The 25683-nt window shown below is 33.5% G+C and overlaps 2 protein-coding genes and 1 pseudogene across 2 annotated transcripts; 1 reads left to right on the top strand and 2 right to left on the bottom strand.

Annotated features, from left to right (window-relative positions):
• Positions 1 to 787: 787 nt before the first annotated feature.
• Positions 788 to 1915, bottom strand: LOC113706002 (glutamate receptor 2.8-like). Its single transcript, XM_027227900.2, has 2 exons — positions 1549 to 1915; positions 788 to 1446 (listed from the first exon to the last, which is right to left on the bottom strand). Exons 1-2 carry the CDS (start codon positions 1741 to 1743, stop codon positions 829 to 831), a joined length of 813 nt encoding a protein of 270 aa, XP_027083701.2. The 5' UTR covers positions 1744 to 1915; the 3' UTR covers positions 788 to 828.
• A 270-nt stretch (positions 1916 to 2185) lies between these two features.
• LOC140004424 (glutamate receptor 2.2-like) lies at positions 2186 to 4232 on the bottom strand. The gene is made up of 2 exons (XM_072062733.1): positions 2952 to 4232; positions 2186 to 2554 (listed from the first exon to the last, which is right to left on the bottom strand). Exons 1-2 carry the CDS (start codon positions 4230 to 4232, stop codon positions 2201 to 2203), a joined length of 1635 nt encoding a protein of 544 aa, XP_071918834.1. The 3' UTR covers positions 2186 to 2200.
• Positions 4233 to 11748: 7516 nt separating this feature from the next.
• Positions 11749 to 13608, top strand: LOC113706003 (luminal-binding protein 4-like; annotated as a pseudogene).
• The last annotated feature ends 12075 nt before the right edge of the window (positions 13609 to 25683 follow it).

Here is a 25683-nt window from a genome sequence, read left to right as displayed (position 1 = left end):
ACTTGAATTTTCAAACAAGGATAATTTTAACATTTTTATGGGTTCTGTTACAGAGAATCATTTCCTTCATTTTGACGTTTTAGTCTAAACTATGAATGAGCTATTTTGAAACTATAGAGGATTATGTGAAAAATCGCTAAATCACAGGGCAGTAAATGCAATTTACCATTTATAAAAATAATCAAGATCAACTCCTAAACCAAGAATTTAGCAGCACAACACATGGAAATGCTTGATACAAAAGCTTATTAATAATTAATTCTACACAGCGAGAAAAGATGAACAAAAAACTGACTCTATGGTTTTCTTGCTGTGACCCAATTTTCAAACACAATAATAAGAAATTTGACAAGTGTTCAAGAGTATAGTACAAATCCTCCATCAAGTAAGTCTTTAAGTTGAGAATAGTCAATCAATTCTCAAATAATTATCGAATTAACCTCCACAAATATTCTTTTTTTTCAACACCCCATCAAGATATTAACGGACTCAAATAACTTATGTTCACCTTCTTGGCTCATACAAATCTGTAAGATAATTGGCTATAGGGCTTGGCTTTTACATACATAGTAGGTTGCGAGAACTAGCAGGGTTGGGTGGGAAGCTAGTAGGACGAAGAGAGGGATAATAGAAAATGGACTTGAAAAACAAAAGAAAATGAAACAAGGAGGAGGAGAAAAGGACCGTTACATAACCACAAATAATTTAATCAAATATGAAGGAGTACCACTTTAACAAAGAAAGTTTTATACAATGCTACCAATATGTAAACAAAGAATAATTCTTGCATTATGAATGGATCCGTATGAAATGCCTTGTTAACAATCTTCATCCTTGACCAGTAAGCTCAATGGCCGGCATTATGTATTGAGGTGTGTTACCTTCTTGATTTGGACTTTCACTCTCATAAGAAGGAATTTCATGCTCTTCGGAAATGGTTAAATTATGCTCCATGCGACTTGAAAAGCTTGGATTTGATGGCACAATTGTATGTGGAGAGGCTTGCAAAGAAATTGTTACTGGACTTCCTGAACAATGTGGACGGCATGAAACTTCCTTATCACCACCTGGGGTTGTTTTTTCACCTCGCATATCAGGTTTCCTATATGTATGGCTGGGGACATCTTTGCAGTCAAAGCATCTTGACAAACCAATGATTTTGTCCCACGTTGAAGAACTATAATTAGTTACGACATTCCAATGCTCGTATAAGAACATTGTCCAATGGATGATGAAAGCTGAAATAGCTACTATTCCCATGATTAAAAATAGGCCGCGGAAGCTCCCTATGTCTAAGCTGCCAGGAGTGGAAGATGTGTTGAAGTCTTGGCAGCTGGATGTTTCCAAATGCCATTTTTTCTCAATTTCAAGAATTTGACTGCCCTGTGTAACATTCAGGATCGCTCTTGAAACGTCAGGTGCAAGAGGAGATCCAATTGGAAATGCCTGTTAGTCATGAAATTCAGGAAACAAACAGTGAGTGAAACTTGTAGGAAAAGAAAATAGAATAAGATCAGTAGGCAAGAGTGATGAAAGCATGTGGCTTACAAATCCGAAACCGTCAGTCTTATATGCTGCTTGAACCATGGTATATTTAGAGCAATATGTGCCAAGTATAAGCTTCATATACGGGATCTCATCAAAAACAGCAGCAATGCCCCCATTTCCGCTCCCTTTGGTAAAAAGATCATTTAATTCCTCTGGAGAGTGGTAAGCTACAAGTCTAGACTCATCAAATCCCATTTGAAGCAGAATTTTTGAAAGAAACGAAACATTTTGGTAACCAACATACGCCCTGGTCTTGATGAGCTCATCTACACTTCTTATAGTTGGTTGGAGTTGTTGTACAGTTAAACTTGTTGTAAGACTGGCTGTATAGCTCTGGGTAAGTATAAACACAACTAGGAACCAGATGACCAGCACGAACCAGGCCAAATTACTTACTATCTTCTCCTCTATGAAAAACAGATAAATAAACAACAGAAGAAATTTCAGTAAACACCCAACACAGTCAAGATTAAATGATTTTGTAAGTTTAGAAACACGCGATTATCCCTACAATTTCATGATTTTTTTTTTCTAAAAGATGTGGAGTTACCAAGTAAAGACAATAGGGCATGAATATTATGGCAAACCAAAACTACCAAAATACAGGGAAGAAGGAAAGGGATACATCCTCTTCATAGTAGAATATTCCATGCTACTTTGTGAAAAAAAAAAATGTGGAGAATGATGAAAACTTACTATGTGCAAAAAACATGGTAGAGAAGGAGAACCAGAGGATCATGCCAATTTGATGCAAAGGCGGTCCCTTGAATTCATCATTTATTCTATGTTCAAGAACCCAAATAAGAAGACCAATAGCGATAAAAGCTAAAAAACTTGTCAGCCAAAGATCCCAAGTTAGTGGCTTCAAAAATATCCATTTATTTCTACTTTGGTTGTCTGTGGGAACAATCATCGCTATCCCAGACTCAGTATATGCCAAAGAAAAGTCAACATACAGCGACCTGTTTGCTGTGATTGCTATGTCTCCAGCGACTGCATCAAAATTCTAGTAGAGGAACATGAAGTACAATTCAGGACTCTGGCCTTTCATGAACTTAGCAGACAAGCTATAACTATTAGCAAACGTGATATGTTATTATATGATGCTTTGCATGGTTCAGTGTGTGGCTCTTGTGGAAAAGGTTGACGAAACTTCAAAAGGTTGTAAATTTTGATAGATGTCTTTCACCATTGTTGTTTCTTTAGCAGCAGCATCATAAATTGAAAATTGACATCCATATTTAATATGTCTGCAAACTAGAGTGAGTAAGCATACAAGACTATGTGGTTTGTTTGTAGAAAAAACTTCTTAAAAGTAGTTGTCTATGTTCAACCAAAATGGATATCTCTATGTTGCCTGAAATAAAAATGTATTACTAGTATAAGAGGGAGAGAGACATTACCCCTAAATAGACTTGGTACGCCAAGTCATCGTAATTTCCAGCACTCATACCATCTGATGTTGCAAAAGGAACATACTCGTAAGGGACAGCATATGGTAACAAAGCCATTACTGCATCAAATATATCAATGCAATATCCTTCGACCATGGTTGTATTTGTCTGGGAGTTTCTTGTAACCTTTACAAGTTGACTAAATCGAGCATTCACTGGTACACCAACCCTCAACTTCTTCCCATTTTTTGGAATTGCCCAGCCCTTAGGAGGCGTTGCAGTGTCACCTGGCCACAGTATAGTTCCCAGTTTCTTTATAGTTATAGGGTTTATCTGCCTAACAATTCCTTTATCTGCAGTCCAGAAGCCAATTTCTTTTATGCCATTACCAATGACGTTTACTATGTCATAAACTGGAGATTCAAGTTGTCCATCAACTATAATGAAGTCTCCGCTTAGGCCTTGAAATGCTGTGCCTAACATTGCCTGCAAAAGCTTAGGACCATTTCTAGATACACCAAAACTTTCAAGGTCTGTAGTGTTCCTTGAGATATCTGACATTTGATCAAAGCCAATGTTTGAAACTCCTGCTTCCTCTATTGCCATTGCGAGTGCTGTCGTTGAATCATATGCCCATAGCCCAAACACATTCAATTGAGGATTGACGATGTCTGGATTGCTTTGTTGAAACTTCAACTTCCATCTTTTAATGAAGCTTTGAAGCTCTGCAGTATTAGGAACATGAGGCCTTACACCTAGTACTCCTTGCATGGTGTCAATGATAGAAGGATCAATTGAATTAAGCTCATCTGTTATGGCATCAGTGCATATCCAAGCATACCCTGCAGCCATCATTCCAAGTTGTTTTGCTTTAGCAAAAAGCCGAGAGCCAAGACTGGGCAGTAGATGAACAATGAAAACTCTAGTCTGGATAGTCATTAGCTTGTGAAGCTCTGCAACAATTTGCTCATCAGTGGCTAAAGAAGGAATGACACTGCGATAAGGGATGCGTGTATTAATTTTATCGAAGGCATCTGTCAAGAATGGTAAAATCCCTTCTCCAAGCTGATTATCAACGTAGATTGGCACAACTTCTCTCCATCCAAAGGCCTTGACAACTGAACTGATGGCTTTTACTTGAGATGAGTCATTCTGAGTAGCACGAATGAAGTATGGACTGCTAAGTGGTGAAAGAAATGTGCTTGTTGCAGAAAATGAGATGATCGGCACATGAGCTTTATCTCCAAGATCATTTATGAATTCTGCTTGTACTGATGACACCGGCCCCATGATAGCTTGCACTTCAGTATTTTTTAGTAGGTCTAGAGCTGTATTTTGCACAAGAAAAATCAATTAATTAGTTAGTTCACTTTTGAACAGATGTGTCAGCTTGCAACTGCAACTGCTAAATTTGTGATGAGAATAAACAATAACAAAACTGAAAATAGAATGATCCATTTGTAGATGAACAACTTGATGATCTAGATTATTTCCGTTTATATCATATTGGGCTCCTGGTTTCGTGTATGATAAAGAACAGTCATTTCCAGAACTGAAAACTTGAAGGCAAAATGTAGTCGTTGGTTAGACTATTATTCCTGCAAAAAAAGAGAGCAGGACATGGCCCAATAATAGGCAAAACAAAACAAATTCTGAACGATTACTTGTTTGTAGGAATGAAACTTAACATCAGAAGTAGAATTCCTAGCTCTACAATGTGATAGATGGATTAGAACAAACTGTAGTCAAAGAATTAATTACAAATTATCCCCTTGAACTTTCTTTGGATTGCAAAGTGCTCCCGAACTATCAATTTCAGCACAATACATCTTCCAATTGTTAATTTTTTGCTTTGTACTCCATTCATCTCGTTGCCACCCAAATTGAATGAGTGAAAAGTCATTGATGTCTATGGATTTGGTTAAGTAACTAAAATGCCTTTTTTTTCTGGTCTATAACCAACTTATATACTCATATATGGAGAGTTTCGTTCTTTTTCGTGTATAATGCTGAAATTGATACTTCAAAGAAAACCTAAGAAAGTTCACTGCGTATTTTGCTCTAATTTAAAACCACAAACTATTTTCATTCCCTGAAATCCCCGGTTATAACCCCCAGGCATATGTTTTGGAGCCTCTAAAGTACCCTTTACTACTACAGTAAAACTTGCCTAGAAGAACGGAAAGAAAGAAATAAAGGGAAAAAAGTCAAAAACATGCCTGCATGTAACTTGTCTATTGTAAAGTCAATAGTATGTTTGGATATTAGATTATTTGAAATATTATTTGGAATAATTATTATAGTATTTTTTAGAATGTGATTTATGTGAGATAAAAAAGATAATTGAGAATATAAAAAGTTCATTAGAAATTGCATTTGTGATGAAAGTAAAATATGTTTTAGTGGAATCTTCAACAAAGTCAAAACATATTTCTTAGACCAATTTTATTCCAATCAAATCGTTAAGTAATAGTAAGGGAAAATCATTTAAAATATCTCTCATCTTTCGTCAAATGAATTATTTCATTTTCACTTTTAAAATAATAACTTTACGTCCCTAACAAAAATAAGTTAGTAAATCTTGGTTCCAACCTAAGTTTTCAACCATCTTTTGTCCTGAATCTATTACGTGATCCATACATCTTATTTTTTTAGGACCAAAAATTAGATCCCATTTGTAATTAAACAAATGACACGATCTATATTCATTTTTCCCTAAAATACTAGAATCTAATTTGAATCATATTTATTTTCCCTTAAAATTGTGGAATCAATCTAATCCATATTCAATTACCATTAAAAAAGTGGAATTTGACTTTTTTTGTCCGTAAAAAATGATTGCATGGGAATCAAATCATGTAGTGAGTTTTGACTAAAAAGTGGTCAAAAACTTAGATTGAGGCTAAATTTTTTAACTTCAATTTGTAAAGGACGCAAAATAACATTTCAAAAGTGAATGACCAAAAAATTTATTCGATAAAATGTGAGAGACATTTTGTCACATTTTGAACAATTTTTTCTAATAGTAAACTATTTCGTATATTCAACCAGCCGTGTGGAGGAAAAGTAGTTGGTCCTCAAATTGCAGTTTCCCAAATGTCATTTCACTGATGAAATGAACTAATTCCATGGATGAAAATTTTTCTACAAAGAAGCGGCAAAAATGGAAATGGCCGGCCTAAAATCAAATGCGATAGACGCTTCTAGACGCAAAATTTTGCGCTGGCTGAAGACCTTTAGCAAATACTTCAGTCAACAGCCTAACTGTTTACGTTTTCTAAAGCAATTAGTTTCAGAATGATATGTAATATGGTGAAAATTTACACGCACATAACAAACAATCATGCGCGTTTCCATTCTGACGGTGATGGGGCACGCTTTTTATTTCCACAAGGAACGTAAAAGTGGGAATGGGATCAAGACAGAATAATTCGTTTTCGACGTTTTAGCCTACTAAAGCTATTCTTTTACGCAGTTTATCGAACAGGTAATGGGCATAACATTCTGTCATCCTGGCATCTTGTCCAGGATATTTACCCACACTCAGCAGAATGGTTAACTCAATGTAGAACAAATAATTCATTAACTCAAACAACAAATGAGTATTAGAACTGTAACTTCACCAGACAGTCAATACACACTACAAGAAAATTGGTCATCAGTGACAACTTTTCTCTGTGACGAAAAAAAGTTGTCACAAAAGTGGATCCTTTATTGACGACTTTCTAACTTGTCACAAACCTCTAATGGGGAGCCAACCCATTTGTGACGACTTAGAAAAGTCATCACTAGTAAATTCCCGCCAAGTTTTAGCAAGAGCGCGGGAGTGTTTAGAACACACAATAGTGACGACATTAAGAACATCATCACTATTGTTTGGCCTATTTACGGACGACTTTTTGTTGTCGTCACTGATCACTAAAAAAAAAATTTATTAGTGACAACATTTTTTAGTGAGGACAATAAGTCGTCACAAAAGGAGTTTCTTTAGTCGCGACACCTAAAGTTGTCATAATTGCATCAAAGCAACTAAATGTTTAGTGACGACCCGTCATTTTCGTCACAAACTACACTGCAAAAAATATGGTCATTAGTGACAACATTTTTTAGTGACGACAAAAGTCGTCACAAAACGTGGTTGTTTAGTGACGACAAGGAAAGTTGTCATAATTGCTCAAAGCAACTAAGTCTTCAGTGACGACCTTGAAAAAGTTGTCACTAAAATGATCTATATAGTGACAACTTCTAATATCGTCACTGTCACTCTACCGATTTGGATTTAGTGACAAGAATTAATCGTCACTGTTTAAAGTACTTATTTCTACGTCACTTTCTGTAATTCTACTGTGCCACCCTAACTTTTGCGATTTAACCCCAAATGTTGTAAAAAATTCCATTAATTCGATTATGATACCTTAACTTTTACAATTTAGCCCCATATCTAGTGCACCGATTTCTTTAATTCTATTATTACTCCCTAACTTTTGTAATTTAGCCCCATATGTAATTCACCAATTTTATTAATTCTACTATGGCAGTCTAAGTTTTGCAATTTAACCCCCATATGTAATACACCAATTTTATTATTTCTATTATGGGACCCTAGGTTTTACAATTTAGCCCCTATTTTTTTATTAGGAAATTGCGAATGGTATCTTGATAAACTATGCATAAATATTTTATAATTTTCTCAAACTTAAGTAATAATTTGTTATAAACTCTAAAGATATATCTTTCATTACAATAGTTATAAGGCAGGCAGGTCTTTTTATCAATGGAATAAGAAATTTATGCCAGATTTATCCTTTGTACTACATGCCAAGTAGTATTAGCAAAGGAATAACAAAGTACTACAAAGTAATTAACAAAATAGCCTTTAGGGAGTGTAGTTTATGGGCAAATGAGCATTATCTATTTAAAGTACCAACTTTTGATGGGCATTTTACTCTCAAACATATAATTTATGATAAATTTATAAATGTTTGTAAGTAAAATTCAAAAAGTATTACACTGATTTCTTACAAAACGAAAACTGGCAGGTTATCTTTTCAACATAAATTAAATTTTTTTAAAAAAAGAAATGGCCCATAAAGTACCAACTCTTTGTGGGTTTCCTCCATTACATGAATAAATATTCTGCTCTTTATGGGCATTTCACTCTGAATCATTTAATTTACGTTAAATATATAAATGTTTGTAAGTAAAATTCAAAAAGTGTTGCACTAATATTTTTATGAAAGGGAAACTGGTAGGTTTTGTATTTAACATAAATTAAATATGTGAAAGCAAAAAAAAAAAATTACCCATAAATCTATGTCTTGCAAATCTATACTAGTAAAATAGTTTCAAACAAAATTAAATATTAAAATAAACTGTAATTTATACACATTAAAATATCTGTAATTTATACACAATTTGCAACTACTACTTTGTGTTTTCTCTGTAATGAATTGTTTAACTATTGAGAACTTAAGTTTTGTTTTGCAAATCTATACTAGTACAATAGTTTTAAACAAAATTAAACATTAAAATAAATGTTTGAAAAAGAACAAAAGTACATTTATCACTTGCAGTAATGTAACAAAATTTTCTCAACCATTATCAATATTTTCACAAAAGTATTAAAAACTAGCAATTTAATTAGTGACCACTTTTCTTGTCATTATAATCTTGAATAAATTAGTGATAACATTATGCCATCACTAAATTTTCTTTGATTTTGACTTAACAATAATGTCTTATTAATAGCATTTGATTATTTTTAATGAAAGTCTGTTATAACCATAGAATTTGACTTTCGTTATTTTCAATTAATGATGTACTTTAGTGCTGCAATTATAAAAAATTACAGGGCTAAAATATTTGCAAATTATAAAAGTATATTTTCACTTATATGTAATTAACAAATTTTGCCACCTATATTGATGAAAATTTGTGTTTTTGTACTAAAAAATAAAGAATAATACTATAGCAATAAAATCTATGCTTCGAACCAAATTAAAAATAAAAAAAGCATGATGATTAGTCTCAAATGTTGGGAAAATGATTATTTTTATTGAAACTATGTTATAACCATATAATTTGAGTTTAATTATTTTCAATTACATGATGTTCTTTAGTGCTGCAATTATAAGAAATTAGTATAAAATATTAGCAAATTATAAAAGTACATTTTCAATTATATGAAATTAACAAATTTTGCCACCTATGTTGATGAAAATTTTTATTTTTTGCTAAAAAATAAAGAATAATACTATAGCATTAAAATCTATGGTTCAAACCATATTACAAATCCAGAAAAAAAACATGATTTTTGGTATCAAATGGAGGGAAAATGAGTGAAGTCAAAATTTTGATCAAATCATAGTGAAAGTGCCGCGCAACAAAAACAATATCCAAAGCAAAGCAAAGACCAAAGCAGCGGAACACATTCTGAAAAGAAAAGCAACGGAACACTTGGTCTGAGTTAAAGCAACGGAACACTTGAGCAACACAAACTTTCACCGAGCTGAAACAAACAAGCTTCTGCACTGAGCACAAAACAGAACTTCCACACGGCACCTGATACCTTCACCCACACAACAAATCCGTTCTCTGGCTTCTCACTAGCATCACCATGGCTGTCCAGCATTAAAGGGCAAGGTTTTCATTGGAAAGGTTCGTTTTTCTCTCTCCTATACATTTTCCCCAATTTTTCCAAATCCCTAATATTCTACAATATTTTTTGCAAATTTCTGCCCAAAATCTTTTAGCTGTCGAGGAAGAAAAGGGGGACGTCGGCAGGGGAACGAAGGAAAAGACTAAAGTTTCATTTGGGGGCTGGTGATTGAGGAAGTGAAACCAGAAACAGAGAAAGGTCTTGGCCTAGAGGGGACACAAAGAAAATACAGAGCAACAGCCGCTCATCGGCCATCACAGCACGCAATCTCCATAGCTGCCGTCACTCTGCTCTCATCCAATTTCCGCCGCCTCCAAGTTCCGCCACGGCACCTCCATTTCGTGCCCCGCCTAGCTGCCTGACGCATCTCCCCTTCCCGCACGGCCTTTCTCTCTCACTGTCGCTCCTCGATTTCATGTTGCCACCCACCACTGGCGCCCAGCTCCAGCGCGGCTACCATGGCAGCTACAGCCGCCTGATCATTCACACCTTCCTTCGACCATCACCATCGCCTGCAGTAAGCCGTCTGCCTTCTTTGAATTTTAGTTTTCCATTTTTAGTATGAACATTGAAAAGTCTCAAAGCATGTTTGCCGTGCGTTTGTTCAGTGCCAACTTCATGTTGATTGCTAACGATTTTAGATTGTATGCTATTGTATGTTGTTTGGACTGAAATCTCTTGTGTTTTGACAAATTTTGGGGGGCTAATTACAGTCCCAATTGAGCAAAAATTGCTGGATCCTTCTATGCCCATGTACTGTTTGTTAAAATGCCCTAGTGAAGGTCTAAATAGAAGATTGATGCCTAATCTGCTTGGGGAAGACGATCGTTTGCTTAAATTTGCAATTCCGGTCATTCCATTTTCTTTTTTGTAATTTAGCCCCAGAGTTCCTGAACTTCATAATTCGACCCTAAAACATCCATAATTCATTCAGTTAAGTCCCTATTTAGTTGCATTTGAACCCCTCTAAGAATATCACTTTCAAACTCCATTTACGTTTTCTGTTGTTTTCTATGGCTTTTTTGTTTAGTTTTATGAAGTTAGATGTTTCTTTTCCTGTATCATTTGTTTTGCAATTTGTTTCTTGGCAAAATTGAAGTGGGTTTTTCTTAGAATCATTAGTAAAGGTTGGTTTGATTTGGTTTGGTTGTTTTTTTTTAAAATATAGCAAGCTTTTGCTGTTTTCTTGCCCATAAGGTCTGTTGGAGTTCAAGGTGATCAAAGAACACATTCTCATGTTGTTGCATTGAGAGCTGTCACAAGTCAAGATGGGATGACTGCTGACTGGTACAATTTTGAACACAATTTCCTTGATGTTGTTGCAAGAAAGATATGCAATAGTGTACGTGGTGTAAATCGAGTTGTTCAAGATATTACTTCCAAGCCTCCATCAACAATTGAATGGGAATAATATCATGTGATATGCAGCGTGGTTGATAAAGTTTGGAAAAATCTTGCGGCTTTCTGCTGATCTATTAAAAGGTACTAATTCTTGTAGTCAAAGATGCTGATAAGTGATTCATGAAAATCATCTTATGGCAAGGTGGTGCTCAATGAAAATAAACTGCCTGATTATTCGATTCAGTGACTGTCTGCCTGATTATTGTTTTTGCCTGTTAATGTGCTAGATTATCACTGTATAGGCAGAAACTCTGGTAAAACAAGATTACACATCTGATATTATGCCTGTTGATGTTACAGCAAAAAAAGCTCTCATAATTTCTTGATATTATGTCTGTTGATAGTCAAACAACTATAGCTCATTGATCAGCATTGGCCTAATTTTCAATGATAAAAGAACACATTTTTTTTACTAGCCATTGATGTCTATTTTCATTGTTTTTGTGCTATTATTTTTTCTATTTCATTTTCATAAATGAAATTTTTTTTATCTATAAATTGGTTGGAAATGATTCAAATTAGTTCTCTCCAATTAAGCCAAAAAGTATATCAATTCGAAATGAGCCAAAAAACAAAGAGTTATTATCTGCCACGCCCTCCTCACGTAGCAAGTGACTAAAGATTTTTAGAATAACTATTATAGGATCTTCTTTAAACTAACTCAGTTCGCTAATTTGATAGGTACTATTTGATACTTTCAAAGCCATTTTTTAGCAAGGAAGGATTGGGAAGGAAGAAAAAAGGGAGATGGGAAAAAAAACCATTAACCACTACGCTATCTATCAGATTGTTCTTCGCAGTTCATATCCTTCTTCTATTCCTGCACTGTTTGTTAGTTTGATACTTGATGCTCATTTCATTTTCTTGAAATTAAATGAGTTCTTATTTTTTCCACTTGTTCTTGGGATGGTCACCACAATGTTTGAGCAAGCTCTTCGAACTCTTCAATCCCACGGTTGCTCGAGTAATTGTGGATTTCATCATGAGTGTGGAATTGCTTCATCCTGCAGTGTTTTAGTTTTTTTCTCTCAAAAACTATACATAAGAGTTTTACTTTTTCCAATAATATTTTTCGGTGCAAAAGGCTGTCTATCTACAATTTCCATCACCAAAGAATAAGCTGCAAAATTGGGAATAGTCATTGGAATAGATCTTGGAACTACCTATTCATGTGCTCATATTTACAAAAATGGTCATGTTGAAATCACAGCAAATGACCAAGGAATCGTATTAAGCCATCATGGATTGCATTTGCTGGTAGCGAAAGACTGATTCGATGTTAATGTTGAAAGAACTATCTTTGATGTCAGGAGACTTATTGGATGAAAGTAAGGCACACTCGTGTATTTATCATTTTTGCTGGAACATTTTGGTGTGTATACATATGCTCACTGAAGTCTTAACTGTTATATAACAGGATTGAGACTAATGAAGTTTAGAGGGATATGAAGCTCGTTCCTTGTAAGATTGTGAACAAGGATGGAAAACCTTATATCTAGGTGAAAATTAAGGATAGTAAGGTTAAAGTCTTCAGTCTTGAGGAAATTAGTGTAATGGTTTTAACTAAGATGAAAGAAGCAGCTGAAGCTTTCCTTGCAAAGAAAATTAAGGATGCTGTGGTAACTGTTCCCGGTATAGCTCAATTTCTAGAGTTACTCGTTGAATCATATTTTACTTCAATGATGCCCAGAGGCAGGCAACAAAGAATGCAGGTATTATTGCTGGGCTGAATGTTGCTAGGACTATCAATGAACCCAGAGCAGCAGCAGTTGCCTGTCTAACTACGAATTAAAAAAGTTTATCTAACTACACTAATTAAAGCAACCAATTTCTTGTATAAGTTTTATTAGTTACATTTCTTATAAAAAGCTTTCATATGGTTCTAATTGCTCTGTTTTATTGTAGGCAAAGGCTTTCATCAAAGGATTATAGAATATTTCATCAAGTTGATTAACAAGAAACATGGAAAGAACATCAGCAACCACAATAGACCACTTGGAAAACTGAGGGAAGCTGACCGTGCCAAAAGAGCTTTAAGCAGCTAGTAGCAAGTTAGGACTCATGCTTGATTTGACGAGTTGAACAATGACCGCTTTAGCAAAAACATGGGACTTGTCAAGAAGGCTATGGGGGATGCTGGTTTGGAGAACCACCAGATGCATGAAATTGTTCCTGTTAGTGGGGCTACCAGGATCCCAAAAGTCCAATAACTTCTCAAGGACTACTTTGATGGAAAGGAACCCAACAAGAGTGTAAAACCAGATGAAGCAGTGGCTTATGGGGGTGGTGTTCAAGGAGGTATTCTAAGCCGGAAAGGTGGTGATGAAAGCAAAGGTACTTTTTAAAATTTTTAATGGACATGTAAAACTTGATATTTTGCAAACTTAAGATGCTACTTGATTGTCTCAAGAAAGTTGAAACTGTTCGTATTGAAACTGTTGCTGTGGTAATGACCAAGTGATTGGTACTTGTGAATTTATTTTGCTGCTTCATAATTTATGAATTCATTCCTTGTGAACCCAGAACAAAAAAAAAATTTGCATGTGACCAAGTTGTAGCAATATCTTGCTACTTCCATTAACTGTTACTGCAGTAATGACCAAGTGATTGGTACTTGTGAATTTATTTCATTGTCATCTGAGTTGTTGTTACATGTTAATGGAATGTATTTGAACGTCAAAGGAGCCTCTTTCTTTTGAATCATCTATACTAAATTACTGTTGTATATGAAAATATCATGCTTTCCTTTTTCTTGTGAATCATCATGACTGCATTGGCTGTATCCTTTGTATTAGTACATGACTACTCTTTGAACTAATATATTTTTGACTAATACTCCTTTTCACTCCCAGCCCAAGTTCACGATACACACCACATCACTCTTTTCATCATCTAAAATATTAAAAATATTACAATAACAAATACAACCTTACTAACAGGTCTAAAGTTCCCACGCCTTGCGTGGGAAGCAATCACCTAGTTTTAATATATAAACAACCAAAAGCATAAACATTAAACAATAATTACTGTGGGAGTCCAATTTAATTGTTCAATAAGTTGAGCTATTTAAAGAAGAAGAAAGAAAATTAAAAAAAAACTGTTTTAGAGAGCTCTTTAGTTGAGCTTATGCAGTGTTGTATTTGTATAGATTGGACTGTGATTTCTAACTTCTTGTTGGTGTTGTAATATGTGGGCCCAAATTATATGAGGTTCTTAATGAATTGTAATTTTTGTCTTAATAATCTAAGTCTCATTACTTGTTCTTTATTATTGTACTCTTCCCCTTACCTACTTCTTTTACTCTTTTATGACAGATAAATGCTATTCATACTAGTTTTTGGAAGATATCTATGGTTATGGTTGAAGAATGTTAAAGACAAAATTGCCTTTTGCTCATGGAGTGGTTCATTTAGATGTTCTTCAATTTCTTAAACTGTGATTGCTTTTGTAAATGTACCTTATGTACAAGTGATATTTTGGACAAATGTTATTTTTGTAGGCATTAGTTGGGCAATGTACACTTGAATTTGGCATTTGAGAATGCTATATTATTACCATGTAATCTAATGCAAATACTTTTGGTTATCAATCGTTCATATTTATTTGTATGGTTTGTTTAAAATCAATGATTTAGCAATGATTACAGGCCAAATTATGACTATTAAGCTATTATGAAATTATCTAATGACAAAAAAAAAGTTGTCACAAAATAGAAAATAAAAACTCCTTATCACAACAGAGACTGTCACTAAAACTAAGTTACATTTGTGACGACAATTGTTGTCAGTAAAATAGTTATATACAATGGCTTTCGGTGTTTTTTAGTGACGACTTTAAGTAGAGCATTTTTTACAAAAGGTCAATTCGTCAATAAAACACTTGCAGATTGTCGTCACTAATGACAACTATTTAGTGACGACCAAATAGTTGTCACTAAATAGTTGTCATTAGTGACGACAATCTGGAAGTGTTTTATTGACGAATTGATCTTTTGTCAAAAATGCTCTACTTAAAGTCGTCACTAATGAGAACTATTTAGTGACGATTTTTTAGGTCGTCACTGTTTACTTTTACCGACGGGGATTTAGTGACGACTTTGTGACGATCAAAAAGTCGTCAATAAAAGGTATTTGTGACGATATTTGTATGTTCTGTGATGATTTTGTGTTGTCACTGATGAACAATTTTCTTGTAGTGACACAAGCCAATGCCACAGAACTTGGCAACAAGCCTGAGTGTTTGGGAATGCCTTCTGAAAAAAAATTACATGAAAAATTCCAACGAGAAAAGATATCTTATGTTCAAATTACAAACCCTTTGACAAGATAAAAGTTTCTAGAGATTTTTATTATTGCAATTCTCTTCCAACATATCTTTTCGCTGATTAGTTCCTCAAGGTTGCAGGTTTGTGCATGAGAAATGGGAGGGTTGGAGTTTATTTCTTTTGGAGAACTGAGAGGATGGAAAATAGGGATTTGGAGATTTATTTTTACGCCTTTTTTATATCGCTGCATGTAATAACAGGGAAAAATAAAAAGAAAACTAGAAAACTGTGACGGAGGAGGCGCTTTATAATCAAATGATGTTTCGTAGAATGGAAGAGGTGCGTTAGCTTTCAGTTTAAAATTATTGGCTATATATGGAAATTGATTAAATATATGATCTGAAAAATAGTGGACCCTTTAATCTTATTTGGAGTTTTTCCATTAGTCTTGTCCAATATTAGGCTTGTCCAATAGTTAACGTTGATCAGGTAAGACTTGTGAGTAAGCAAATTGTTAGTGGTCTTGTTTTGTCATCTAAAGATAAAAGATCTAGTTCTACGGTTTGGAAATTCCAAATACGGAATTTGTGTCGTCCAAGACTATTCCACCTCTCCCTTGTTTCTTCCTCCCTCTGACATCCTAAATCTTATGAGTAAGCAAATTTTCTTGCAGAAACAGATATTGGAAACGAGTTTGCTTGCGAGAAGTTTATTGTACAACGATATGTTGCTAAATTGGAATCTGGGCCGGAGATTGAAAGAACAAAAAGCATACCTGCAGCTGCAGCACCAACCACATCTTTCTTCGAGTTCCGGTTGTTGAGGACAATCCTAGTCTTGTAGTCACTATGGGAGGAATAGAAGTCTGAAAGAGCCATGGAGATGCAGCTCAACCCCATCTTTCCAATCCATGTATCCATGTCTAGAACCACTCCCACATTCACGGGAATTGTTGTGTTCTTCTGTGCACTGACAATTTGCGATGGTAGAATCAGCACCCAAAGAATTTGTGGGAAGGAGAGGAGAAATGCATGGACTTTGAGATGTTTTAGTTTTTTCGGCATCTTTGCAGTTTGCGAGATTCATGTGTAGGTTACGAGACATATTTATACGACTGAGGGTCGGTAGCTTGATGAATATTTAGAGTATGCAAGTTTTTGGAAGACCGGATTGGACTGTTGTGTTCATCCAATCAAATCATGACACTGGTCCGATTCACTATTCAATGCAAAAATTATTTAACTGGTCAAATCAGATAAAACCGATAAAAAAAATTAGACTTTTGAACTGATTCAACATAAATTTAATTTATTTTTTTTAAAAATTTCATAGTCATATAAATTAATGATTAAAAAAATAAAAAAATCTTTAAACTAAATTAAACCAATATGATTCATAAACCGAAAACTTATCCAATTAACTTAATAGTTTGGATTTAAAAACATTGGAATCTACTATTATAGTATTGCACCGAAATAGAAGTTTTAATTTTATATTATAAAATGATACCTGTATAAATCAAAGAGAAGCCACCTTTTGATTGTTAATGGTTTTTGAGAAAACTTATGAAATTTAGATCACTGGCTCAAGCTCATAGAGAATGATGAAATTTTTTTTTGGCATGATAATTGGCATTTTGAAGATTCTCTGTTGTTTTGTATGTATAAATACACACACACACACATATATATATATATGTATGTGTATGTATATATGTATATATGTATGTATAATCTTGAGGAGGTTATGCTGCTCCAGTGATAGGATATTAGTATCGCTTGTTAAACATCCAAACTGTTTGGTGAAATTGGAGGATTGGAAATTGGAAGCAGACTTAGTATAAATAAATATGAGTGATTTTGATGTTATCCGAGAAATGGATTAATTAACTAAACATTATGCACATATTGATTATAGAGGGAAGAAGGTACTTTTTATGAACCCTCACCAAGAAAGTTTCTTAGCAATTTCCTATTATAAAGAAACTCCTGATAAAAATGTTAACAATGAATAAATTGTTAAAAATAGGTATCACATAAATCATTTTTAATATAAATAAACACATTATTTACTCTCTTATGATGATTAAAAACTTTAATAAAACACTGACGATATATCACATTTACAATCAAGTTTTATATTTATAAAATTCTAAATACCCAACACACAATTTTTCACAAGTATACGAGTCGAAATTGAGTATAAGATATTAAGGGTCGAATCCACAGGGAAGATTGTCAATTATCGATATTTTTCGAACTCCTTTATTATTTAGACTATCACAAGTACTAGCTATTAAATCTACACTATAAACATGAGATAAAAATATTAAAAATAACAACAGAAAGCTCCTAGAAATATGGAATTCCTTACAACTCTTGCAAATGGAATTACCAGTTAAGTGAATACTATTATTTTAGCTAATTATGGCGTAATTTCCAAATGTATGTGATACCCGCTTTTGCTGGTGTACCAACTATACCAATAGTTAATTCACACCTATTTTTATAGTTATGAAATTAGTTACAAGTTCATTTCTTCTATGAAATTACATAAAACAAGTCAATAAAGCCACAAAGGTGCACCTCTTCTTTCGTGAGTGTATTCCTTAGGTTTATCACTTCCTTGAACTAGTGCTAAATTCCAATTTTCATTGCAAACCTAGCACCTCAAGATTATTACAATTAATGGCCGGTTAATTATGATTAGAAAAGCAAAAGTGATAAATAACTTGCTCATTATAACATAATCAAATAACCAAGTAAATATCACAAATGAGATATAGAAAGTTCATCTATACTCTAGGCATAAACTTTAGCAGTACATGAAAATAAACTCCAAACTTGTATTATAGATAAACATGAACTCAAATAAAAAAGAGAAAGTGATAGGAGAGAAATCACCCTTGTCACATGACCTCCCACTCTCCATCTTTACTCCTTGATTCTTCATCCAAATCTAACTACAAATACAAGAAGGAAAAACTATACTAATTATATTATACTACTCTGGCTAATGAACTAAGGAAATCCTAGTGAACACTACATTTTTGGTGAGTTTCTCTAACCTTTCAAAAGTTGTGAAAATGTCCTCCAAGGCTGCTATTTATAGAGGAATTCAAACTCAAGGTGAGTTGTTAAAGTTGATGTAAATTGCTCCTTGGAATCACCAAAATATGCTTCTTGAATTCTTTATACTTACTTGCCCAGTTCCAGCCATATTTCTTGCAGATAAATTGGTCAAAAAGTTTGTGTGAATAGAGCACAAGTTGCAAAGCAAGTTGCAGAGCCACAATTGGAAATCCGAGGGCAAGATCCGAGGTCGGATCGCTCAAAATATCCATCAAATCTTATTTTTCTTCATTTTTATCTTCATTGCACATTAGAATCCTAGGCTTGTAACATGGGGATCCAAGCTCGAATTCTCCTCTTGGATGCAGCCTCTGATTACAGAAGTTTATCCAAGATTAGGTTCAGTACAGATCCGAACTCGGATTTACTTGCTCTGTTTTTTGTCCAAATTTAACTGATATTTCTTGATGATAGAGGCTGAACTAACTCTTGTGTAAAGCATGAAAGTTGTAGATCTTTGAGTTTCCAATGCATCAAGAATCAATCAATTTGGAGTTTTGTGGAATGAGAAATTATCAAAATACCCTCGACTGGTCAGGGCTCTATTTTAACTTTCGACAATAAAAATGTACTTCTGTTGATATTTTGGCTATGGAAACGACTGAACTGGACTTCAATATCTTGATACGAAATATATATTTATCTCTTAGCTTCAAAATGCTTCAATAATCACCTCAATCGATACTTTTACCTCAAGATATAGCCGAAATACCACAAGGTGTCAAAGCTGTGAAAGTTGATTCCTTCTATTCTTGATTGCATTTCCTCTTTTGCATTTCATATTCTCTTTTCATCATTTCAAACCATCATCAATCATCCAATTATCTTCTCAAATCACTTCAATTGATGATTGAATCCTTAAATCTATGAAAACATGAAATTTTCACCATAAAAATCCATAGAAATGCAATTTTTACCACTTAAACCACAAAATGCATATTTTCACTAGAATCTTAACTAATTAGTTATAAAACTAAATAAAACACACAAAAACTAACTAACAAAACATACTTAAAACATGTAAATTATGTACTTATCAAACTCTCCCACATTTGAACTATTGCTTGTCCTCAAACAATTAACACATAGTCAACAACAATGATTCAAGAGGTGAAACACTATATGCACTTTTTCGAATTCAATTCCTTATAACTTGGCAAACAATCATTATGCAATTGTTCAATTTACACTAATACTCATAATATCAAATAAAGGAAAGATAATTATACCCTAATTTTAACAAGTTAAACTTAATCTCTCACCCTAACTTAATTTCACAAGCAAGCAAATTACATAGTCAATTTCTAACTTTCCTCCTCCTATAATCATTTTTTCCTAAAAATTTTTAACTAAGAGGGATTTACGGCCGGATATCTTACTTAAATAGTGAAAACATCTTTTGGCGCTAAGATCGACACTTTTTAGGTGAAGAACTCCGGTTACTCAATATTTTAATTATTTAAATTGCCATACATATTCTTAATTTAAGTATATTTTTACGCGAATGTCGACATTTGTAAATGCCAACCGCCGGTTGCTCAGTACAAGAATCATTGGAGTAGAGCAAAAACTCCTATTCTTATTATTTTTTTAAGATGATAAAAGACAATAAATAGACATTCCCTCTTAGCAAATATATACGAATAATCAAAGGAAGAATATAGCTTTTATTGACTCTATCAATCAGTTACTTGCAAAATTAAGTAAAGAAGAGAAATCTCATTAAACATGCAAAATTATAGGCATAATTCTCCCTACTTTACAGGATATAGTTCCTAATTGCATAATAATCATTTCCGAGTCGAATGAGAACTAAATCTTCCAAATAACATATAAAGTTTCAATAAGTGAAAGAATTACAATGCTCAAGGTTGGAACAAATTGGTCCTTTTTAAAACAAAGACAAAATTGCAAAAATTTTTGGGCTATAGTGAAATATTGAAAAAGATTTTAGAAAAATTTGATAGAATTTTCCCTTATAACTGGATGAAACTCCTTGCCAACAAACCAATTTTTCAAGAAAAGTTCAACATGGCAATATTTCCAAGCACAATTCCAACATTTCTAAGACATTTAAAGCCACAAATTATCATCACATGGCATAAAATAGCACGTCAATTATTTCTCTCCCTGACACTTAAACTTCACATTATCCTCAATGTGAGAAAAGGAAAATAAATAAAGAGTAAGAGAAAATACTCCCCTTATGACTGGCGCAATCCAAATCCATGGCAATGTGATGAATTTTCAACCTTATTTGAGAAAAAATGGAGAATTCAATTAATGCACCCTGAAAAAGACAAAATCAAAATAAAACAACATCTTAAGAATAAAAGCTTGCAACCAACAAGAAAAAAACATGCAAATCAAAGGAAAAGGGAAAAGTATCAAGCATGTGGAACCATACAATATTCAAGGGATAAAAACATGAAATGAGGTAATCTTTGCTAATCAAGTATATGCATTAGTATCCAAAACAAAAAGAAGCTAATTTCACAAAATAAGCCCATAATCATGAACAAAATAAGTTTCATTTATACATTTTGTTATCAATGATCAAATCCCCTCAAGTACAAAAGTAATCTCAAAATGGAGGCAAACATACCAAGCCAAAATATAAATGACCTTCTTAAGAACTCATGAAATACTAAAAACCATTGAATCACAAAGATTATACGTGCATTTATGAATTTCATCAATTAAGGCCATCTTCAATTAACCTCTTTTTTTAGAATTATCTAAGAATTCAAGAAATCATTCAATCAAGCACTTCTTCAGTCATCAAGCAATCTAGACTACTCATATGAATATCATAAACTCTCACAAAGCTAATAAAAATGCTACATTGGCCACTTAATATGCAACTTTATTACCAAGCCAAATTAAGTATAAAACTAGCTAAAATTCACCAAATGAATACAATAAACACACCCACAAGATTTATTTATCACTAACAATCACCAATCACATCAATAAGCTCAAATAAATACACCAAACTTCACTTATTAATGAAATTTAAAAATGGCTAAAAATAGAATATATTCAACCATGGCAAAATTCAAATGATAAAGTTAGGTGAAGATTTGTTACCTCAAAATGGTTTGGTGATGATTAAAGATGAAACCGATGTGAAACCCTCCAAGAAACTCAATCCAATTTGGCCACAATTGCAAAATATGAAAAGATAAAACCCTAGCTTACTTGAATCTTAAATTCAAATTTGGAGATGTTTTTGAAAGAATTAAACCATGAAAACCAATCTAGATGGTGTAGGGAGTAATTTGGTGAAGTTTGTTTTAAGATTAGATAGTGAAAAGAGTGATTTAGTAAGTAGTATGTGTTTTGGATTTTTGTGTGTGTGTGTGGAGTTGAAGGAAGAAGAGAGGGAAGAATGAGAAAAAGTGAACCGAGCCTTTGTTTTTGAATTATTTCTGAAAGGATCCGAGGTCGGATCATGATAATTGAACTAGGATCAAAAAGCTTGAATTCATTCTCTGATTGTAGAAGTAGATCAGAGGTCTCAGATCTGTACAGATCCGAACTCGGATCCATTGAATCTGCACTTATTGCAGAATTTTCTACAATTTTTAATTTGACCCCAATTTGAAACATACTCTCCAATTTGTACTCTGCAATGAAATATTCAATAATTCAACAATTCACGCATATGAAAAGTGACTTAAACATGAATCTCAACTCCTCAAAAAAAATAAAAAAAATATAGAATGCAACTTGAGGGTTGAGGTTCTTGGATCAAAAAGTCCCCCTGACACTTTCAATGCACATGATGATGCTCAAATGGTTCAAAAGAGTGCAAATAGATCATGAACATACTTAATCACTTAAATGCACTGTAACTTCATGCAAATGACTAACTTAACCTCATATCAAGAAATTAAGTATTATAAACTCAAAAATAAAGGTTAAGCTTCCCTTTTTTTACGTCGGTCTCCACTCCTTATAAGCTCTTTTGCACTTGAAATAATTTACATGACTTCCTGTCATTGCTACCTACAAAACACACAAAAATACTAATCAAATAACTAAAACCTACTAAAAAACTAGAAATCGTTGGGTTGCCTCCTAACAACCGCTTCTTTATAGTCATTAGCTTGACTATTTCACTTCACTTTTCAAAGCGGCTTTGTTAAAGAATAATCCACCATTTTTGGACGTGGTGGATCAACAAATGGTGGCTCGATAGCAAAAACCACATATTCTAATGATGTGAGAGATGGAAGTGGTTTTCCTATTTCAAGTAATTCATAGAGATTACCTTGAATGTGTATCACTTGCGAACTCACCAAAGGAATGTCTATTTGCCTTTTTTGGACAATAATACTTTTAAAACCTATATTCTCAATACATTCCTCAAGAGGGGTGAAAAATGAGTCATTAAGGTTCACTTCTTGAGGTTCAAGGTTAGCTCCGAAGGTATTATCATGTAAAATGGACATTTTCTCATTGAAACACAGTTGAGATTCATTATTTTCTTCAAAATGTAATCTACTTTCACTTGCAACATGCTTATTATTCATGCTAGGGTCATAGTGCATATCTTTTTTTTTTGTCGAAACGATAGATGTCCTATAACCTAATCTAGCCTAGTCTAAGGGGGAAGGGAAGGGGGTTCGATGTGAGTACAGACTCCATCGATGAAGGTCAATTAAGACCGCCACAAATTGTGGCAATTTTGTGGGAGGCAGGGATTGAACCCCTGACCTCCAGCATCACCTTTAATGGTGATGACCACTGGACCAAATGGCCAGTGGCTCATAGTGCATATCATTAGAAGAAATAACTTCACACAACTCATGTAATTGGTTTTATATTCTATCAAAGTGAGAAGCTAATTCATCTAACCTTTCCTCAATTCTAGCAAAATGATCGAAGGTCGCATTAGCTAGCTTTTCTATGGCTAAATCAAATTGATTAGAACATTTTTCTATGGCTAGCTCCCAAGATACATTAGAATCATTAGCTAATCTTTCTATTGCCAAGATAAAGATGCATTACCTAACCTTTCTATTGCCAATTCCCAAGATGACTTAGATTCATATTGGACAAATTCGAATTGGTAATTATAAGAACATGAAGAATCACTATATGCACATTGATTAGTCCAACCATAAGTGGAAGAATTATCCCCATTAGGACATATTGATCAAAATAAAGATTATAATGCCCAAATTCATCATAATAATTCACATTTTGTACTTGTCTACATGTATAAGTAACATGACACACAAGTCACAAATCACATGATAAGAATTAAAAGCATTAACATTCCTGTTTTGATCAATTTCATGCATAATGGTGTCCAATTAAACTTTAAACGTTATAATATCAAGTTTAGTCTTAAACCATCTTCAAACGACATACCTTCGGTAATTCCTTGGTTACCTCTATCTATGGGATTTTGCACGTAGTAACCATTCATTGCCGAATTTCCACTTCTCATGCATTGTTCTCCAAATTGACCTATCCTCCTCATTACCAAAAATTATTTTTAAACAACTTAAGAGCAAAATTAGTAAGAAGAATAGGTGATAAAACACATACATACATTAAGCACAAAAATAAAAGAAAAGAACATTCAAGACTAATAAGACTCAATACAAACACAAGTAACTAGACTCAACAAACACAACAAACTAGATTCAATTAATACAGAAGAACAACTATTAAAACATCTAAACAAATAAAGTTGTTCTTAGCACCAATATTGCCAAATCTTCCCGGACAATGATGCCAAAAACTTGACGAGCGCAGGGCATACATATATCAATTAATTCATCCACAATCAAATTTTATATTTATAAAATTCTAAATACCCCACATGCGATTTTTCGCAAGCATACGAGTCGTGATTGAATATAGGGTATTAAGAGTCGAACCCATAGGGAAGATTGTCAATTACCGATGTTTTTCAAACTCCTTTATTATTTAGACTATCAAAAGTACTATATATTAAATCTACACTATAAACATGAGATAAAAATAATAAAAATAACAACAGAAAGCTCCTAGAGATATGGAATTCCTTACTACTCTTGCAAATGAAATTACCGATTAAGTAAATACTATTATCTTAACTAATTATGGCGTAATTTTCTAATGTATGTAATACCCGCTTTTGCCGGTGTACCAACTTTACATATAGTTAATTCACACCTACTTTTATAGTTATGAAATTAGTTACAAGTTCATTTATTCTATGAAATTACACGAAATAAGTTAATAAAGCCACAAAGGTGCACCTCTTCTTTCGTAAATGTATTCCCTAGGTTTATCACTTCCTTGAATTAGTGCTAAATTTTAATTTTCATTGCAAATTTAGCACCTTAAGATTATCACAATTAATGGCCGGTTAATTATAATTAAAAAAGCCAAAGTGATAAATCACTTGTTCATTATAACATCATCAAATAACCAAGTAAATATCACAAACGAGATATAGAAAGTTCATCTATACTCTAGGCATAAACTTTAACAATACATGAAAATAAACTCCAAACTTGTATTATAGATAAACATGAACTTAAATAAAAAAGAGAAAGTAATAGGAGAGAAATCACGCTTGTTACATGACCTCCCACTCTCCATCCTTGTTCCTTGATTCTTCATCCAAAGCTAACTACAAATAGAAGGAAAAACTACACTAACTATATTATACTACTCTAACTAATAAACTAAGGAAATCCTAATGAATACCACATTTTTTATGAGTTTCTCTAGCCTTTCAAAAGTTGTGAAAATGTCCTCCAAGGCTGCTATTTATAGAGGAATTCAAACTCAAGGTGAGTTGTTAAAGTTTATGTAAATTGCTCCTTTGAGTCACCAAAAGATACTTCTTGAATTCTCTATACTTGCTTGCTCAGTTCCAGCTGGATTTCTTGCAGATAAATTGGTCAAAGAGCTTATGTGAACTGCACAAGTCGCAAAGCAAGTTGCAAAGCCGCGATTGGAGATCCGTGGGCAAGATCCGAGGTCAAATCGCTCAAAATACCCTCGGATCTCTCTTTCTTTTTTTTCATTTTTATCTTCACTGCACATTAGGATCCAAAGCTTGTAACATGGGGATCCGAGCTTGGATCCTTCTCCTGATGTAGCCTCTGATTATAGAAGTTTATCCAAGGTCAGGTTTAGTACAAATCCAAATTCGGATTTACTTGCTCTGTTTTTTGTCCATATTTAACTGATATTTTCTTGACGATAGAGGCTAAACTATCTCTTGTGTAAAACATAAAAATTGTAACTCTCTGAGTAAGCTTTCCAATTTATCAA

Source organism: Coffea arabica, chromosome 8c, assembly GCF_036785885.1.
Source record: "Coffea arabica cultivar ET-39 chromosome 8c, Coffea Arabica ET-39 HiFi, whole genome shotgun sequence".
Lineage (NCBI taxonomy): Eukaryota > Viridiplantae > Streptophyta > Magnoliopsida > Gentianales > Rubiaceae > Coffea > Coffea arabica.
This window is presented reverse-complemented; position numbering and strand designations above follow the sequence as displayed.

Excerpts from the sequence above, each read along its gene's own strand:
- LOC113706002 (XM_027227900.2), bottom strand. The coding sequence starts at position 1,743 with ATGGGATTTGATGAGTCTAGACTTGTAGCTTACCACTCTCCAGAGGAA. Across the intron at positions 1,447-1,548 it reads AGACTGACGGTTTCGGATTT|GCATTTCCAATTGGATCTCC; the intron begins GTAAGCCACATG and ends CATGACTAACAG.
- LOC140004424 (XM_072062733.1), bottom strand. The coding sequence starts at position 4,232 with ATGGGGCCGGTGTCATCAGTACAAGCAGAATTCATAAATGATCTTGGA. Across the intron at positions 2,555-2,951 it reads CGTACCAAGTCTATTTAGGG|AATTTTGATGCAGTCGCTGG; the intron begins GTAATGTCTCTC and ends TTCCTCTACTAG.